This window comes from Macrotis lagotis, chromosome 1 (assembly GCF_037893015.1).
Source record: "Macrotis lagotis isolate mMagLag1 chromosome 1, bilby.v1.9.chrom.fasta, whole genome shotgun sequence".
NCBI classification, from domain to species: domain Eukaryota; kingdom Metazoa; phylum Chordata; class Mammalia; order Peramelemorphia; family Peramelidae; genus Macrotis; species Macrotis lagotis.
The window spans coordinates 828,417,694-828,437,800 of record NC_133658.1 but is presented as its reverse complement, the minus strand read 5'-3'; the positions used below and the strand labels follow the sequence as shown (position 1 = coordinate 828,437,800).

At 33.6% G+C, this 20,107-nt stretch overlaps 1 protein-coding gene across 1 annotated transcript in view; it reads right to left on the bottom strand.

Moving 5' to 3' along the window:
• Positions 1-2,168: 2,168 nt before the first annotated feature.
• Positions 2,169-20,107, bottom strand: part of LOC141508522 (phosphatidylinositol 3,4,5-trisphosphate 3-phosphatase TPTE2-like) — an 85,695-nt gene continuing 67,756 nt past the window's right edge. The window contains exons 17-20 of the mRNA XM_074217214.1: positions 16,081-16,178; positions 4,368-4,463; positions 3,443-3,513; positions 2,169-2,476 (exon numbers count right to left, since the gene is read on the bottom strand). Coding sequence (XP_074073315.1) covers positions 2,383-2,476; positions 3,443-3,513; positions 4,368-4,463; positions 16,081-16,178 — 359 coding nt within the window. The 3' untranslated portion in view covers positions 2,169-2,382. The remainder of the gene's footprint in view (positions 2,477-3,442; positions 3,514-4,367; positions 4,464-16,080; positions 16,179-20,107) is intronic.

Here is a 20,107-nt window from a genome sequence, read left to right as displayed (position 1 = left end):
TACTTTTCATTCATTCAAAAAACTCCTGCTTTTTGCAGAGACCTTGTTTCTGTGTTTTTCCCCAGGAATGTCACCCTGGATCTAGTGATACTGAACAATTTCCTATAGCTATGCAAACAATAGCAGCTGCATCAATTTCCTTTACTGTCCACTTTATGCATATTTCAGACAGAAAAGCCTCTGATTTGAATGAAGGGTTCTGGGCATGGTATGGCTCCTCCCATAAAATGCATATAAACACAGAGACCAGGCATCACCTCTCAGCCTCTTGTTTGTGTGGCACAGTTACTGTTGTTTCTTGGCTTCTGCCCCTTGATCCCTATTAGACCAGTCAGAAAATACTAGTCTCAATGGTTCAAATAAACTCCAAAACATTATGATGGGGACAATCTCCTATTAGAAATATATTGACTCTGTCTAAACTTCTTTGTGAATATAAGCCTTGAGAGGATTCAAGTATTCAGCTGAAGAATGAATACTGTTATACATCTGGAGCCATGCCACTATAGAGTGCCCTTGGACTGAGAGCAATGGGGGTTGTATTTGGAAAGTCCCAATTGCATCTACTCTCCTACACCTGTTACGAGAAATAAAATTTTGTCAGCTATTCTCCTTGTGTAATGCTGATGTTATTCATCCAAGCAGCTCTCTCCCAATTTGCACTGCAACACCAGATAATCTTTTCCTTACATAGAGAGTTCCTTAAAGGCAGGGACAGTGATTTTTTTTTATGGTTTGTTTAACTCCAGCCCTTAGCACAATGCCAAGCACAGATTAAGTACAACTAGGTGGTTCAGTGATAAAATGTTGAACTTGGAATCAGAAAGACCTGAGTTCAAATATATTAGCTATATGATCTTGGGCAAGTCAGTAAACCTCCATAATCTTTAGCTTCTTCATTTGTAAAAGGGGATTAATAATTGCATATACTTTTCAAGATTGTTGTGAGGATCAAATGAACTATATTTGTAAAGGACTTTGCAAAACTTAAAGTGATATGCAAACCTCAAAAATATTATATATTATAATGTTAGTATGCATAAATTATGTCTATATATTTATAATATAAAATAATATTACATAGTATTATCTATAAAATATAAAATATTTCTTATATATTTTTAAATAATATATTCTGGAAGATATAGAATTATTTTATATTTTATATGCATAAAACTATCATAGTATATGTTATAGATTCACATAGTTATATTACATTCTATAATATACATTTTCTATATTTATACATAATATATTATATATATAATATATAATACATGATATATATTACTTTAAGGTTTTTGTTGTCAGTAAAATATGCTAGTTATGAGTAAGTGATGGTGGTAGTGGTGTTTGTCCTTTATTTTTGAAGACCATCATGACATCAGGGAGGTAATGCCAGGACAAGCACATGAATTGAATTTGAATGGGGGGAATGCTGTGCTAAGTCACCAGTCTTACTTTCTCCTCCAGAGTCATATCAGGACATTTGGAGATGGTCCTAGATGTGAGGCAATTAGTATTAAGTGACTTGCCCAAGGTCACAAAGTGCCTGAGGTTGGATTCAAACTCCTACCCTCCTGACTTCAAGGTCATTGATCTATCCACTGAGCCACTTAGCAGTGTTTGCTGACTGACCCCTTCAATGGTTCAGCGTTATATATACACACATAAGAGGAAGTTAGCATTGAAGTAAGATGGAATTTTGAGATCAGGAAAAAATGGTATTTTAAAAAAGTCAAAGATGATAGGCATCAATAAATATACATATGTGTATATACATGTATGTTATACATATAATTTTGATAGGAAGAGTTTGTTAGTCAGCAAGAATTTATTAAGCACTTATATATATTAAGCACTATCTTATCAATAAATTACTACTGAAATGATAATTATTTTTTTCTTGTGAGGGTACCTTATTCCAAATGTAACTGAAGACTCAGAAACAAATTTTATTTAAAATAAAGCACAGAATCAGAAATTTAGAGCTGGAAGGGTTCTTGTTTGCAATCTAGATTAAACCCATATTTTACAGATGAGGAAACTGAGGTTCAAAGAAATTAAGTAGCTTGCCCTCAGCTAATAAGTGGCAGAACCAAGATTTGACCACAGGTCATCTGAGTCCATACACAGCTCACTTTCTATTGCAATGCATTGCCTTGCTTTTCTTGACAGTCCCTTTAAGAAAATGACCATATGCCTTTTACCTCTAACGTTTAATAGAATTCTTAAGTACACAGAATATAAATGGAATACACTGACAAAGAAATGTAGATTTGAAGAGATGCCTCTATGTAGTAAGGGATTCACAGGAACATGATTCTTTAATGGAAGGGAGTAACATTTAAACAAATATATACTTCTGTAGATCATGTCTTGTTAAAACCATAATTCCACTGCAAAATCTTCACGGTAAATGTGCCATGTTTTTGGTTTATGGGGGTTATCCAATTCATTTCTGGTAAGATAGAGCCTAAGAGGGGGAAAAATAATGAAATTTTATGTTTTCTGAGCCTTGAAAGTAGAAGTTTACTAACTTTCTGTTGAATATCCTCTTCCAGTCTTTTTATTTTTTCCCTCTCCAAAATAATTCAAGACAGCAAGCAAAAATTTATATGACATATATTTATCTTTCTAGTAGTTTATAAGGGCAAACTTCTTGCCCAAGTACAATTAAAAAAACCCCTTCTGTAGCAATACTTATGTGTTAAACCTAAATCATCCAAAGTTTATATCTTCTTTTATTACTTGCTCATTCCTTTTTACCTCTACCCTTGTATTTCCCTCCTTCTTTGGAAAGTCAACAAATAGAATAGGATAGTATTGTTTTAGAGAAAAGGACTTTATTGAATTCTTCTGAAACCAGTTCTTTTAATTGAAAGAAATGCACTTTTTGTATTTAGAGTAATAGAGAAATTTCAGGATATGATGGAACTAAAATAAGTTCCAGAGATTAAACCCCAAGAGTAATATTCAGCTCTTTCTCTGAAAATTTCTACTAGATACAACACTACTGTTTCTCTAGACCTGAAATTAATAATTTTAAAAATCATAGTTTTCTTTTTGTATAAAGAGTGGTACCTCAGCAATGCCTACAAATACAAATTTCTAAGTGAACAATGTTTCCTGCAGTAAAATTCCAAGTACTGTTTCCTAGGGTTGGAAACACCCATTGAAAGTCTCTTTGGTATATTAACCTCAAAATCAATATATAACTTCCCTGGTGTCAAAGTAACTGATATTTCAATTTTTATTATTTGAACCAATCAGTACTCAAATCTAAATGTGGCTGATAATCAAATGCCTCTCTGCTTTGTCCTCCCTTTTAACACACACACACACACACACACACACACACACACACACACACACACACACACACACCCCACCCTAACTTTTCACCAGGGTAAATTTAATTTCATTAGGTAATACTTCATACCTGTTGTTTTCTATGAAAGCTGTGTTGAACCAAAAGAAAAATGCACATTTCTCATATAGTTGAGGAAGGGCCTAAAAATATACAAAATATACTATGTTAAAAGGGTTACTTTTTCTTAGTGAGATCTGATTCTAAGAACTAGTTATTTCAATTCTAAAAATACTTTCAGTTAAACATTGGTTATTTATATTAATTTAAATTGTTTTGGGCAGTACTAGATAGAATGTATGAAAGACTTCATAACTATCCAAATATATCCTTAGCTATAAGAAACTATTATTAAGTATTAAAGACATAAGCATTTAATATTAAAAAAAACTTATTTCAGGATTGAGCTTAACCTTGTGAAGTTGAGATTTTCATATGTATATACATATTTATATATGTATAAATACTTTATAAAATTTTATTAGAGAGATTGAGGCCCACATGGGTTAAATGTTTATGGTTATATTGCTAATAAGTTATGGAATTAGAACTAACACCCAGGTTTCCTGATATTTTGGCCAGTGTTTTTTCCTTATTCATTATAGTGACTGAGAATATAATTTCAGATTACTCAGTTGTATGGGCTCAGAAGAGAGTTTATTTCATAAATTATCCTTAGCCGATTCTCCTCTCTTTTAACATGTTGGAGATGATCAGCTTTTTCCAGTGGAAGAATAGCAGGAATTGAGAGGAGTTAAAATGTCTATTTAGCAGATACCAGTTATTGGTAAACAGTTCTAGTGAAAGATTTGGTGGCTAAAGGGAGTGAACTTACTAGAAAAATTGGGATTTGGAACTTCATCATGGATTTCCATGATCTATGCAATCTTTGTTCCTTACTTCCACTGAAAATTAAGAATTGGCTAGTTTTCCATTAGAAAATTGCTAGAGAAAACTTCAAGCTAAATTACATTGGTTGCTTTTTTATTATACTTACAGAACTGGAGGAAAACTTTACTCTTATATCACCACTGATGTATGGACAGTCATTTAGTTCGATAGTTATAGAATTCGTGTCATTATTAAGATATATCTGTGATAAAAAAATGCAACTTAGAATCAATAATAAAAGTATATAAGTGAAGCAAGTCGATAGAGTAGAGTAAGGAACCCACCCAAATTCTCCTAAATTGCCCTCCAAACAACTTGAAATTAATACTTCAAATTGAATTCTGAAGCAACAGAACCAATCAAAAAAAAAAAAAAAAGAACCAACAACAATTTTCCATCCCAAGACAATGTAAGAGGTCATCAGTAAAGGTTAATGTCAGTAACAAGTCTTAGAGTTAGCATCAGCAGTAACAATAGTAGCTTTGACTATTCTCAACCCACAGACAATAAGGGGGTGGACAGTTAATCAGAAGAGATTACAGGGGACCCTTTGCTGGCACTGTGTTCAGGACTCTGTTGCACTGCCTATATTCAGTTCCAGGTCTCATTCACAAGATGAATAGGAGCAATAATGCTTGCATCTATAGAGGAATAGGGAACTGGGTCACAGTTTCAGGTGGAAAAGAGCATTTATAGACACTTACAAGGAGACAAGGGTTTGAAATGAGTACCAGCACTTGCATAGAGAAGGGTCTCAAATCAGAGTTTCAAGAGGAATAATACTTGTGGCTACAGGGGAACAAGGTCCTATCCTTAGTAAAGACCAGAGTATAGACCAGGAGAGAAGTGACCACAACTCTCCTTAGATAATAATCAAGAAATCAAGAAATAGGCTGAAAAATGATTAAAAAACAAAAAAGAATTTGACCATATAAAAGTTACTATGCTGACAGGGAAGATCAAGAACAAACTTAGAAGATAATGATGTCAAAACAGCAACAAACAAAGGCAAATAGAAAGATGTGAATTGGATAGACAAAAGCTCAACAATTCATAGAAGAGTTCAAAAAGTATTTTAAAAATTAAATAAGGAGTTGAGGAAAAATTGGGAAAAGAAAGTGATGCAAGTAAATTAGTAGAAGAAACACAATGGCTTCATAAAAGACACAGAAAATATGAAAAAAATCTTAAAAAGCAAAACTGACCAAATAGAAAAAATACTTACAAAAATTCAGTGAAGAAAAGAACTCATTAAAAAGTAGAATTGACTAAATGAAAAAAAAAGGTATAAAAGCTCACTGAAAAAATAAATCTTTCAAAATTAGAATGGAGCAAGTGACTGACTCCATGAAATATCAAGCAATAATAATAAAATCAAAAGAATGAAAAAATAGGAAAAAAGGGTGAAATATTGTATTGGAAAAACAACTTACCTATAAAATAGATGGAGAGATAATTTAAGAATTATTGAACCTGAAAGCCAGGATTTTTAAAAAGAGCCTAGGCATTACACAAGAAATTATCATAGAAAACTGGCCTGAAATCCTAAAATGGAAATGGAAAGAATCCACTAATAATCTCCTGGAAGAGATCCCTAAGCAAGCTCCTAGGAATATTATAGTCAAATTCCAGACCTCTCAAGGAGAAAATATTGCATGCAGCCAGAAAACAATTCAAATTCTATGGAGTTACATTTAGGATCACTTAAGATTTAGTAATTTCCATGTTAAAGAATCAGAAGACTTGAAATATGATATTATAGAAGGAAAAGGAGCTAGTATTACAATCAAGAATTATCTAGGCAACAAAATAATTCTTCAGAGGAAATTAGATATTAAATGCATCTAAATAGAGGACTTTCAAGCATTCAAGTCATTATAGGAATATGATATGTGATGCCTAGGTTGTTTTTTTCTAGTTTTTTTTTTGTTGGTTTCTTTTTTTTTAGCTTTTTTACAAGGCAATGGGGTTAAGTGGCTTGCCCAAGGCCACACAGCTAGGTAATTATTAAATGTCTGAGGCTGGATTTGAACTTAGGTACACCAGACTCCAGAGCCAGTGCTCTATCCACTGTGCCACCTAGCCACCCTTCTAGGTTGTTTTTTTTTAAATCCTGGCTTTCAGATTCAATAATTATTAAATTATCTCTCCTTGATTTATTTTATAAGCAAGTCATTTTTCAATAAAATATTTCACACTTTTTTTCTATTTTTTTTCATTCTTTTGATTTTATCATTATTTCTTGATGTGTCATAGAGTCATTAGAAAAGACCACAATGGAATAAAAAATTTGATTTTTCAAATACAGGATTCAAAAGAAGTGTAAAAAAGGTAAACAGAAAAGAGAAATAAATGATTCAATAAGGTCAAACTCTCTACATTCATACATGTAAACTTATAAATTCCTAAGCTAGAAGCCTTCCCAATAAGATCAAGGATAAAGCAAGGATACCCATTATCACCACTATTCAGTATTTCAAATACAATTTGAAATGCTAGTTATAACAATAGGGAAATTGAAGAAATTAGAATAGACAGCAAGGAAATAGAACAATTGCTCTTTACAGATATGATAGTATACTCAAAGAATTCTAAAGAATTTAGAACAAGTTTAAATAAACAAATTTAAAATAAGTTGAAATAATTAGCAACTTCAGCAAAGTTGTAGGATAGAAAACAAACCCAAATATGTCATCATATTTCATATAACAAAGTCCAGAAGAAAGAGATGAAAGAGAAATTTCATTTAAAATAATATAGATATTATGAAATATTTGTACCTGCCAAAACAAACTCAGCAACTTTATGAACAAAATTACAAACACTTTGCACATTAAGTCTGATTTAAATAATTGGAGAAATATTCATTGATCATGGATAGGCCAAGCCAATATGATAAAATTGACAATTTTATCTAAATTAATTTACTTAGTGTCATACCAATTTTATCATCTTATTTATATGGTTAGAAAAAAATTAATAACAAAATTCAACTGAAAGAACAAAAGGTCAAAAATTTGTTAAGGAAGATGGTAGTACCAGATCTCAAACTGTATTTCAAACTGGTAATCATCAAAATGATGGCACAATGGATAGAATGCTGTACTTGGAGTCAAGAAGACTACTCTTTCTGAGTTCAAATCTAGCCTCAGACACTTACTAACTCTATGACCTTGGGTAAATTGCTAAACTTTATTTGCCCCAGTTAGCTTATCTGTAAAATGAGCAGGAGAAAGAAATGACAAGCTACATCAGAATGCTTTCCAAGAGCAAATGGGGTCACAAAGAGTCATAAAAGACTGAAAAATGATTCAACAAAAAAATCATTGAAATAATCTAATACTGACTAAGAAACAGTGGTGGGTCTATGGAATAGATTAGTTACACAATTCACAGTAATAGATTATAGTAATCTAATCTTTGATAAACTCAAAGATCCAAATTTTGGTGACAAGAACTCACTATGTGACAAAAATCACTGGGAAAACTGGAAAACAGTTGGCAGAAACTAGTTCTAGACTAATATATCACACTATATACTAAGATAAGATCAAAATGGATATCTGATTTAGACATAAAGGGTGATATCATAAGCAAATTTTACTTGTTAGATATAAGGATAAGGAAGAGTTTATTTCCAAACAAGAAATAGAGAGCATTATATTAAATTTAAAAGGTTTTGCACAAACAAAACTAATGTTGTCAAGAATATAACAGGAAACTAGGAAAAAGTTTTACAAGTCTATTACAAAGGCCTCATTTATCAAATATATATTTTATATATTTTATAATATAAATATATGTTTATATTATAAATATAAACCTAATCAAATTTATAGGAATATGCATCATTCTCCAAATGATAACTGATCAAAGGATACAGGCAGTTTTTAGAAATTAAAACTATTTGTAGTCATATAAAAAATTCTCTAAATTACTATTGATTAGAGAATTGCAAATTAAAACAACTTTGAGGTGTCATCTTACACTTATCAGATTGGTTAATATGACAGAAAAGGAAAATGAAAAATGTTGGAATGAATTGGGACACAAATGCACTTGGAATCATGAAATGATCCAACCATTCTAGAGAGTAATTTGAAATTATACCCAAAAGACTATAAACCTCTGAATAATCTTTCACCCAACAATACCACTAATAGTTCTATACCCCCAAAGAGATCAAGTTAAAAGGAAAAGTATCCATATGTACAAAAATATTTATAGCAGTTCTGTTTGTGGTGTCAAAGAATTGGAAATTGAAAGATGTTATCAATGGAGGAATAACTAAACAAGCTGTGGTATGTAATTGTGATAGAATGCTATTGTGCTATAAGAAATAACAAGCAGGATGCATTCAAAAAAACCTGGGAAGACTTACATGAACTGCTGCAAAGTGAAGTGAGCAGAACTGGGAGAATGTTGTACATAGTAACAACAACAATATTGTACAATGAGGAACTGTGAATGACTTAGTTATTCTTATTACAATGATCCAAGACAATTCCAAAGGACTTTACAAAGTATTTTATTTTTCCCTAATTACTTATTAAATTTTTAACATTTTTAAAGTTTTGAATTCCAAATTCTATTTCTCTCTCTCCCTCCCCCCTCTGAGATGGTAAAGAATCTGATATAATTATATATTACAATCATGCAAAATTTTTCTGTATGAGTCATTTTGCACAAGAAGACTAGAATAACAACCAAAAAAAAAAAAGAATAAAAAAAGAAAGGAAAGTGAAAAATGATATGCTTCACTATGCATCAATTCTGTCCTGGAGGCAGATAGCATGTCCCCTGGGATTATCTTGATCATGGTATTGCTGAGACTAGCCGAATCATTCACATAGTGCTACTGTGTACAACATTCTTCCAGTTCTGGTCACTTCACTTTGCAGCAGTTCATCTAAGTCTCCAAAAGACTTATGATGAAACTCTTGAAACTTATGATCTAATCCCGGGGGGGGAAAAAAAGCCTGATAAAGTCTGAAGAAAGATCAAAGCATACTATCAAAACTTTATTTTTCTTATTTTGCTTTGGGGATTTTTTGGCCTGTGTTTTCTTTTGTAACATGGCTAATATGGAAATACGTTCTGCATGACTACTCATGTATGATCTAATATAGAATCACTTGCCTTCTCAAAGGAGAGAATTTGAAAATCAAATTTTATAAAGTTGTTTTTAAAATTAATTGAAAAAATAAAATTTAAAAAAGTAACCCTAGTTTCTAAAAATAAACAAATACACCAAAAGCAAGAACTCATAAATAACAACAAAAAAAGAAATTTATCTTTGTCATGAATTTACATGACAATGAATTAAAAAGAAAAAAAAAGAAAAAAGAATTGAGGTACATTGCCACTCATTCCTCAACACCTAATAATCCAGATATAACCACAACCAATTTACTGAAACTGCTTCCTTTAAAGATAACTTAATACTCTCTTGACATCAAAATCAATAACCTTTTTATAGTTTTTGATATTTTTCTTCTTGCTCCTTGTCTGGGCTTTCTCCTGGTTTTTTTCCTTCCTCTGACTGCTTTATCTTGGTTTCATATTTATTCTCCTACTTCCTACACATAAGGAGTCTTACAAAGCTTACTCCTTGTTCCTCTCCTTTTCTCTCTTCACAGTCCAAATTTGACTTAGCAATTTCATCTGCTTCTGAGTCTTCAGTTATCATTTTTCTGCCAATAATAACTCCCTTATCCATATAGACTAAGGCCCTTTCCAAAACTCTATGTGTATTTCCAATTGCTATTGGATATTTCTATCTCAACATTCATCATCTTCAAAAATGAATTCATCGGGTGACTAGGTGGCGCAGTGGATAGAGCACTGGCCCTGGAGTCAGGAGCACCTCATTTCAAATGTGACCTCAGACACTTAATAAATTACCTAGCCATGTGGCCTTGGGCAAGCCACTTAACCCCATTGCCTTGAAAAATCTAAAAAAAAAATGAATTCATAATGTTCCCTTGAAATTGTTTTCTTCCTATTTTTGTTAAATTTTATAATCTGCAAGGCAATAGAATGACTTGGTCTAGCTCTCTAGTTCCTACCTTGAAATCCTGAATTCCTATCTGTGAGGAATTTTCCTTAACCACTCTGATCTAGCTCCAAGCGATTGTCCTTATTCTCTTGCTTCCTGTCTCAATTTTCTACCCTTAGCTCTTCGAATAACAGTAAATTCAACATGCCCATTCTTGGAAAGATCATGTAAATGAACTTCTATGGCTCCACTACCCATCCCTACCATTTCTGAGTTAAAAACACCTCTCTGGCCACCCATTCCCTTTAGAATATAAGATGTGTGAGGGCAGGGAATGTCTTTTTGAATTTGCATCTCCAGTGTTTAACAATGTCTGAGATGTAGTAAATGTTTAAAAAAACAGTTTTCATTCATCAATTTATTCACATTCTGACTTCTTGGTTCATATTTTAGGAATCATTTTTTATTCTTCCCTCTTCCTCTGCCTCTAAATTCTACCACTTACCTAATCTTGTTAATTTTCCTTCTGAAATGTCTCTTTTTTTCCATCTCATTTTTTTTTGCCCCAATGCTATCACTCTAGTTCAGGTCCATGTCACCTATCAACTGGATTATTGTGATAGATTCCTATTTGAATTTTTCTGATCAGTAATCATAATTCAAATAATTGATCACAAATCTTTGACATGGCCTATTTTTATTGTCATGTCATTCCTCCAGAACTGCCACTGTCTATTTACTATATACTGACTAATATTCTTTTTAGTGTGGCATTTGAAAATCATACTCACATCACACCATAATCTGGCTATAAACTAGGCTTATTTCATAGTATTCTCACACACACACACACACACACATACACACACACACATACATACACCAATATGTTCTGTTCAAATGGGGATTCAACACTATTATTTTTACAGGTGAGAAAAATGAGGGCTGGAGGTGTGGGAGGAGATTTTTTTCTTTCTTATGGAGTTATTTATAGCTTGTTCAGTTTCTTCATGTAAGATAAGCTTGTTTAAGTATTCCATTTTCTATTCTGTTGATTTATATTTTCTAAATATTCATGCATTTCCTTTAGATTGTCAGTTTAATTGATATAGTTGGGCAGTATAGTTGAGAAAAGGGCATACTCCTTTTTATTCCCATTTGATTTTCTGAAAAGATCTATCATATAACTTTCCTAAAATTCAGCTCCTTATTCAGTTCATTCTTATTTGGCTTCTTAATTTCTTTATTATTTTATATTTATGGTTAGGTTTACCTCGATTTTGAAAGGGAAAAGTTAAGATTCCCCCTTAGTATAGATTTCCTATTTCCTTCTGTAACTCATTTATTTTTCCTTTAATTATTAATATGCTATGACATTTGGTGCATATATGATATTGACATTAACCAATTGACCCTGGTACTTTTTTTAGTAAAATGCAGCTTTCTAGCTCATCTCTTTTAATTAGGTCTATTTTTGCTTTTACTTTGTCTGAGGTCATGATTACTTTCCCTGCCTCCTTTACTTCAGTGGAAGCATAATAGATTCAATTCTAGCCTTCTACTCTAACTCTGTATATATATCTTTTTGTTTCAGTGTCTTCCTTGTAAATAGTATTTGGTGGGGCAGCTAGATGGCACAGTAGAAAGAGCACCTGCCCTGGAGTCAGGAGTTAACTGATTTCAAATCTGGCCTCAGACACTTAATAATTACCTATCTGTGTGGCCTTGGGCAAGCCGCTTAACCCCATTGCCTTGTAAAGAAAAACAATATAAATAGCATTTGGTGGAATCTGATTTCTAATCTATTATGCTATATTCTCTTCCATTTTATAGATAAATTTATTCCATTCCCATTTATAGTTTTAATTACATGTATTTCCTCTCCATCCTCTGTTCTTTTTATCTTTATCTGCTCACCTTTAGAGACATCATCTGTCCTTGTGTCTTTAGCTATCATCTTTTACTATTGCTTCAAATTTAACATTTCTAAAATCAAATTCATCTTACTCTACCCTCATCCAAACCAGCTCTTCCTTCTCATCTTCTTCCTCTTCTGCCACTATTATTGTCCATTATTTTCTTCTATTCTCAATTCAAAATGTTGGAAATCATCATTCATCATTCTTAAATTACCTTACATTGATTGCTCACCAAGTCCTATTGATTTTATCTGTAAAGATACCTCAATTATACTCCCTCCTCTCTGTTCCCTTTGTTATTTACTACAATCAACATTTATTAATTACTCTTACGTGCCAGAGCACTGTGAAAGCACTAGAAATACAAAAAGAGGCAAAAGACTGTACTTCTCAAGAATTTTATAATCTAATGAGGGAGATAACATGCAAACAAATATATACAGAACAAGCTATATGAAGGATAAACAGTAGGTTATTAGGAGGGGGAAGGGACTAGAATAAAGAGGGATTGAGGGGCAGCTAGTTGGCATAGTGGATAGAACACCAACCCTGGAGTCAGGAGAACCTGAGTTCAAATTTGACCTCAGACACTTAATAATTACCTAACTGTGTGACTAGCCCCATTGCCTTGCAAAAAAAAAAAAGAAGCAAAAAAAAGTTAAAAAAAGAGGGATTGAACTCAAGAAGATATGTTTTTCTACAGTCCTCTAAGTCTCCCTAATCCACCCATCTATACTTCTAAATAACTGGAAAATTGATTAATTGTTCATGAGTAGTCAATGTAATAAAAATTACAATATCATCTAAATTAATTTACATATTCAATGTCATACCAAATATTCATTGTCATACCAATCAAATTACTGGAGAATTATTTTATAGAACTAAGAAAAATGATAACATAATAAGGAAAAAGGTTAAGAAAATCTAGAGAATAAAAAAAATGGGAAAGAAGGGGAATTAGCCTATATCAATCTATATTACAAAGCTGTAATTTTGAAAACAATTTGGTACTAGGCAAGAGATAGGTTGATCAGTAGGACAAATTAGCCACATACTAAATAAAAACAAATGAGCCCAGTAGCCTAGTGTTGGATAAACTCAAAAATCCCATTTACTTGGGCAAAAAATTCGCTATTTGAAAAAAAATACCTATGGGAAAACTGGAAAAAACTAGGCATAGGCCTATTGCTCACACCATAGATAAAGATAAGTTTCAAAATGGGTATTTGATTTAGACTTAAAGGGCAATGTCATAAGCAAATTATTGGAGCATGGAAGAAATTACCTGTCAAATCTGTGGGGATGAGGAAAAATTCATGACCAAATGAGGGATAAATGTGTTCATAGGAGCCAAAAAGAATAATTTTGGGTATATAAATTTTAAGAAGTTTTTGCACAGATAAAAACCAATGCAGCTAAAATTAGAAGGTAGAAAGTAGAAAACTTGCAGCAAGTTTTTCCGATAAAGATTTCATTTTCAAAACATATAGGGAACTGAATCAAACTTATAATAAGTACCAATGCCCAGTTGATAAATGGTCAAAGGATATGAAAAGATAGTTTCCAGAGGAAGAAATCCAAGCTATCAATAGTCATATAATGTTCAAAATCACTAATAGTTGGGGCAGCTAGGTGATGTAGTGGATTGAGCACTGGCCCTGGAGTCAGGAGGATCTGAGTTCAAATCCGATCTCAGACACAAAGTAATTACCTAGTTGTGTGACCTTGGACAAGTCACTTAACCCCACTGCCTTGCAAAAACTTAAAAAAACACTAATAGGGGCAATTAGGTAGCACAGTGGATAGAGCACTGGCCTTGGAGTCAGGAGTACCTGAGTTCAAATCCGGCCTCAGACACTTAATAATTACCTAGCTGTGTGGCCTTGGGCATCCACTTAACCCCATTGCCTTGAAAACTCTAAAAACAAAACAAAACAAAACACTAATAGTTAAAAATGCACATTAAAATAATTCTGAGGTACCCCCTCACTCCTAGAATTGGCTAAAATGACAGAAAAGAAAAATGACAAATGCTGGAGGGGATTTGGTAAAATAAATTAGGGTACTGTTGGAGCTGTGAACTCCAAAAAGCAATTTGGAATCAAGCCCCTAAAGCTATTAAAACTGACGTACCTTGGGGCAGCTAGGTGGCACAGTGGATAGAGCAATGGCCCTGGAATCAGGAAGACATGAGTTCAAATCCAACCTCAGACACTTAATAATTATCTAGTGATGTGACCTTGGGCAAATCACTTAATCCCATTGCCTTAGATTAAAAAATAGTGATCATACTATTAGGTCTATACTCCAAGGAGATCAAACAAAGCGTAAAAGAAGCCATATGTACAAAAATATAGAAGTTCTTTTTATGATAGAAAAGAATTGGAAACTGCGGGAATATCCATCAGTTGGGGAATTCCCAAACAAGTTGTATTATATGAACATGATGGGATACTATTGTGCTATAAAAAATGATGAAGGGGATGACTTCATGAAAACCTGGGAAGGCTTGTATGAACTGATGCAGAATGAAATGAACAGAACCAGGAGAATAACACGTAATTATAGCAATATTGCAAAAGATAATCAACTATGAAAGGCTTAGTAATGCTTATGAATACCATGTTCAACCATTTCCAAGAACTCGATGAAATATGCTGTCTACCTCCAGACAAAGAACAAATGAATCAAAAGTGAAGACTGAAACATATTTTCTTCTAATCTCTCTTTCTTGCCCTTTTGGGGGCAGGAATATGACTAATGTAGAAATTTGCTTTGCATGACTATACATATTTGCAAGGGGTTCTATATTTCTTGGCTTCTCAGTGGGTTGGGAAATGAGGGGGGGAGAATGGAAGGAATTAAGAACTGAAAATAAAATAAAATTGAATTTTAAAGGAAAAATAGGTTAGGAAGGGTTATAAAAGTTAAACAGAGGAGTTTACATTTTATTCTAGAAATAGTTGGGAACTACTCCAGGTGTAGGGGAGTCACATGGTTAGATCTAAGTTTAAGGAAAATCATTTGGGCAATAGTATGTAAGATGGATTGTAGGGGGAAGAGTTTGAATCAGGGAGATCATTTACAAAGGTATAATATTCCAGTTAAGAGGTGATGAGGACCTGATCTTCCTTTTACAGATAAAATCCAACTTTCTATAGAGAGCTGTTACTAGTTCATCTTAATTCTGTTAAGTTTCTTTTAATCATATAACGAGGAAAGCAAACATATGTATATGTAAATGATGATACACGTGCACACACACACACACACACATATATCATGTTTATATACATTAACATTATTTGAACATTGTCTCCCTCCATTAGATTGTAAACTCTTTGAGGACAGGAATTGTCTTTTGCCTTTCTTTGCATTTCCAGGCCTGGCACATAGATGGTAATTAATAAATATTTGCTTACTGAATGACTGACTAGCATCCATGAAATATTAAGCAACTTCAATGGAATCTTCTGGTGCAATGAATGCATATTAAAAAAAGAAATGGTGAAAGGACAGAGATAAGAATGGCACAAATGAGAAAGAATGGATGTTTATCAAAGTAAAGACTGACAGAGTGCTTTCTGTGGGGGGGTGGGGGGGAGGGAAGCAAGATTGGGGGGAAAATTGTAAAACTCAAATAATGTCTTTAATAAAAAAAGAAATGATTGAACAAATAAAAAAAGAACATAAAAAAGAATGGATGTTTATGATCTGTACTAGTGGAGGGAATGCCCACATTGATGGATTATTGATCCATTAAATTAAGGCAGCATTATCCATGAATTAATGTAATGTTTTATTCCCCAATTTGGTTGTTTTCTTTTTTTTACTTTTTGGTATATGTTGAGATGGTTAAGGTTTTACATAATTTCTTTTTGTAAAAAACAACAACCCACCTGACAGTTCTTTGAAGATGAACAATTACAGATATAAACAGTCTTATTATTCATCGCTATTATTACTTTCATATCCTTTCCATTACCTTTTCCAACACCTAAAAAGAAAAAGAAAGTGTTCAATTTGTGGCAAAGATGATGATTTTTGTTGAATTAAACTTAGAATTATTGCTAATTACTTTTATGGCTTAAAAGAAGTAAGTTATCCCAAGCAGTGCTATATCAATATTTGATAATTTTGGTGGTCCTCTATTCCAGCATTGTTAAAGTCAAATTAATGAGATATATGCCCAGAATGTCTTCTATTCTAGTATTTGAGAAGCAGCTAGATCACACAGGGGAGAGAAAGTTGGTGAAGTAAGACTTGAGTTCAAATTCAGTCTCAGATACTTACTGGCTATATGACTCAGGCAATCTGTTTATCTCAGTTCCCTCAATCATTAAATGAGGATAATAATAACAGCAACTAAATAATGGTATTGTTGTGAGAGTCAAGAGAGATAAATTTGTAAAGTGCTTAGAATAATACCTGATATAATAGTAGGTTCTCTATAAATACTTATTCCTTCCATTCCTTTTTACTTCTATATAAGGACCTAATGTCAATTATACCTACCCTGTTTAGACAAAAATAAATGACATCTAGTGTATAACCATTTCATTGGGGAAACTTCTTTCTAAAAAGTAATCTAAATGCCTTTTGCCATCATGTAAATTGGCTACCTGGATTATTATCCTTAGTGAAAATGCAGTAATGCCAATATCTCAACATCCTGTATCAACTGAAATTACTCTTTCCAAAGTCAACAATGACTTCTTGACTGCTAAATAGCATTTTCTCATTTATTCTTCTTGATATTTCTGTAATATATTTAAAAAATATAGATATACACAATGTAGTTAAGTACAAGATGGTTTGGGAGGGAGGGCACTTGCAATTGAGCAGATCAAGAAAGATTCTGTATAGAAAATGATGCTTCAGCTTTGGTATGAAAGAAGAGAGAAATTCTATGAGACAGAGGAAGAGGGTACATTCCAGAAATATGAGCTAGCCAATGCAAAGGTATGGGGAAGTGAAATGGAGCATTGTATCTGAGAAATAGTGTGTGAAGCAAGTTTGTCTGTAATGCAGAATATGAGAAAGGGTAATGGTGTTTAATGAGGCTAAATGAATGAATGAATGACACATTAGTCAAGTGCTTACTATGGAAAAGCATTGTGATAATCACTGGGAATATAAATAGAAAAAGTAAGGTAGTCATTGCTCTTAAGAAACATTTCAATGAGGGAAACAACATGTGTGAAAGGTTCCAACTGCAAATCAGATGGAAAAGTTCCATGGTCCTTAGAGTGCATTGGTAGTGTCTCTTGTCATTTACTTGGATAAAACCATTCTGACAGTGCCAAAGTTTGAGTGGCAGGTGATGGATGGGATGGTCCCATCTTCTCTTCCAAAGGAGTTGCTTCCTTAGATGATGGCAATAACAACTGGACTGGAAACAGCCATATCTATGGTAATGTTCTATACCAGGTTTTCTGTATTTATTTGTCTTTTGGTAGCAGTTTTTTTAGCAGCTGTTCCTGGTGTTGAGGAGGAAGGTAGATCCTTTTCCATACTGATTCACCACTTCTCCATCCCCTCTCATGATGGCTGTAGAGACTAGGTTGGGTTGGAATCTGTTCTGACAGTTTAGGGAAGGGTTCAGGGTCCCTGAGATTTCTCAGTTGGTCTGGAAAAATAATTTGGGGTAGGGCATTAAAAGCTTGGGGTTTTGGGTTGTTTTTTTTTAGATTTTTTGCAAAGCAAATGGGATTAAGTAGCTTGCCCAAGGTCAAACAGGTAGGTATAGTAAAAGATAAAAAGGGGATTTTATAGTTTATTCTAGAGGTATTAGGAAAACACTTGAATTGGTGAGTAGAGGAATCAAATGGCAGCATGCTTGCATAGATTCTTGATACTGGATGATATTTTCCTGGTTTCCCAGTAATAGGAGTATTCAAGGCAGAAGGGAAGAAATCAATTGATAGGGATCTGTAGAAAATTGAAAACAGGGATGATGATTGAGGATGCAATAGGCTGGAGAATATTGAGGAGGTAAGACCAAGTGCACATGTAGGTTGACTTTGGCAAAGAGAAAGGTCATACTGGAAGACTGGAAGAAAGGAAGAAAGAGGATATCAGTATTTTAAGATGGAGAGGAGAGGAGAAAAGAAAGTTCATGTCTAATGACCTCAAATTTTTCAATAATTAAGAAGTAACTTCCTCAGAAAAAAAAAAGGAACAGGAAGAAGTATGGGAGACTTGAAGAAGGAGGAGAAGATTTTAAAATAATTTCTGTGAGGAACACTATAGAAAATCAATTACTTCCTTGCTGCAGTGAGGGTGTGGGTGAGAACTGATTAACATGAATTTGTAATATGCTCAGTCAGTATGGTTGTGGGACTTTCTGAACTTTCATTTAAATGCTCATGATTATAATGGTGGATGGTAAGAGTAATTTATGACTGAAGTTTAACAAGAAAAGAGAAATAACAGACCAAGTGACAAAAGATCCAAGTTTATCCTTGATTGTTTATAGATTTATTTTGCATCGCTTTTATTTTTATTTATTTTTTTAGTTTTTTTTTGTAAGGCAAACGGGGTACTCCTGACTCCAGGGCCAGTGCTTTATCCACTACGCCACCTAGCCACCCCATTGCATCACTTTCATTTATTCATTTATTTATTTATTTATTTATTTATTTAAATGTTTATTTATTCTCTTTTTGAACAAATACTTTTTTTATACATTAATAAAATAGTCTTGTTTAAGAGTAAACAGAATACCCCCTGACCCCAAAATATAGACTCGCTTCAGTGATAAAGGGGAGAGGAAAAAATTAAAATTTAAAAAAATAATAGTAATAATTGTATGTATGTCCAGGTGGCCCAATGGACGGAGCCCCAGCCCTGGAGCCAGGAGCACCCAAGCCCATATCCGGCCCCAAGCACCCAACAATCACCCAGCTGCATCACTTTTATTTTTGAATATCTTCCTCCTATACCCAGTAAACCATTTTTTTAAGAAAGGATAAAAATGAACATACCTTATCTTCCTCCTATATCCGGTGAACTATTTCAAAAAGTTCAAAAAGAAATAGGAGTCAGATGATCTAAGAAAGGGGTGATCTAAGAAAGCACTGAGGGATGGATGGAGTGGGTGTCTCAAGGACATTGGACAAATGTAGGAATGGTGAAGCATTAGGGAGGGATGAAATGATTGGAGATTATAGTCATATCAGGAAATATCAAGAATTTCTCATTAGTTAAGTAGATCGCTTGTAGGTAATAGCAATACCTAGTGTGTGGCTGAGGTGGAGTAAAGGAGTAGGGTATGGGATTTGAGGAGACTGAGAAAATGGGAGGTTAGGAAGTTTGAAGGAGTATCAGCTTGAAGGGTGATAACAGCTTGATGGTAGGGGTGAAGAAGGAAAGCCTCATTCAGAAGGGGGCACTTGAGCGGAGACCTGAAGTCATGCAGGGATTAGAAAAGGAGAGATGAAGAAGGAGTGCATTACTATCATAGGGCACAGCTAAGGCAAAGGTACAGAAACTGGAGATAGAGTGTTATTTGTAGGGAACAGAAAGGTGGACAGGTTTCTTGGAATGCAGAGTGAATGGAGAGGGTCATTATGTAATAAAGCTAGAAAGGAAGGGAAAGGGACCTTTTTTAAAATCTTAACCAGCAGGAGTTTACTGTGGATGGGTCAGCAATATGGTCAAACTAGTGCTTTAGGAAAATTTCTTTGGCAGTATATGGAGGATAGACTGGAGAATGGAGAGCTTTGATGCCATCTCCTTGCCATTACCCTTCATCCTCTGGACTATAGGATCTCCAAAGATTTTGGTCTCTTTCACCTTATTACTATCCAGCAGCCCTACCCAGGCAATCTTGATTAGTAAGCACATCAAATGGTCCAAAAACCAACTCCCCAAACTTGGTCCTGAAGGAAAGATGACACAAAGGTGGAGTACTTTGAGTGTGGA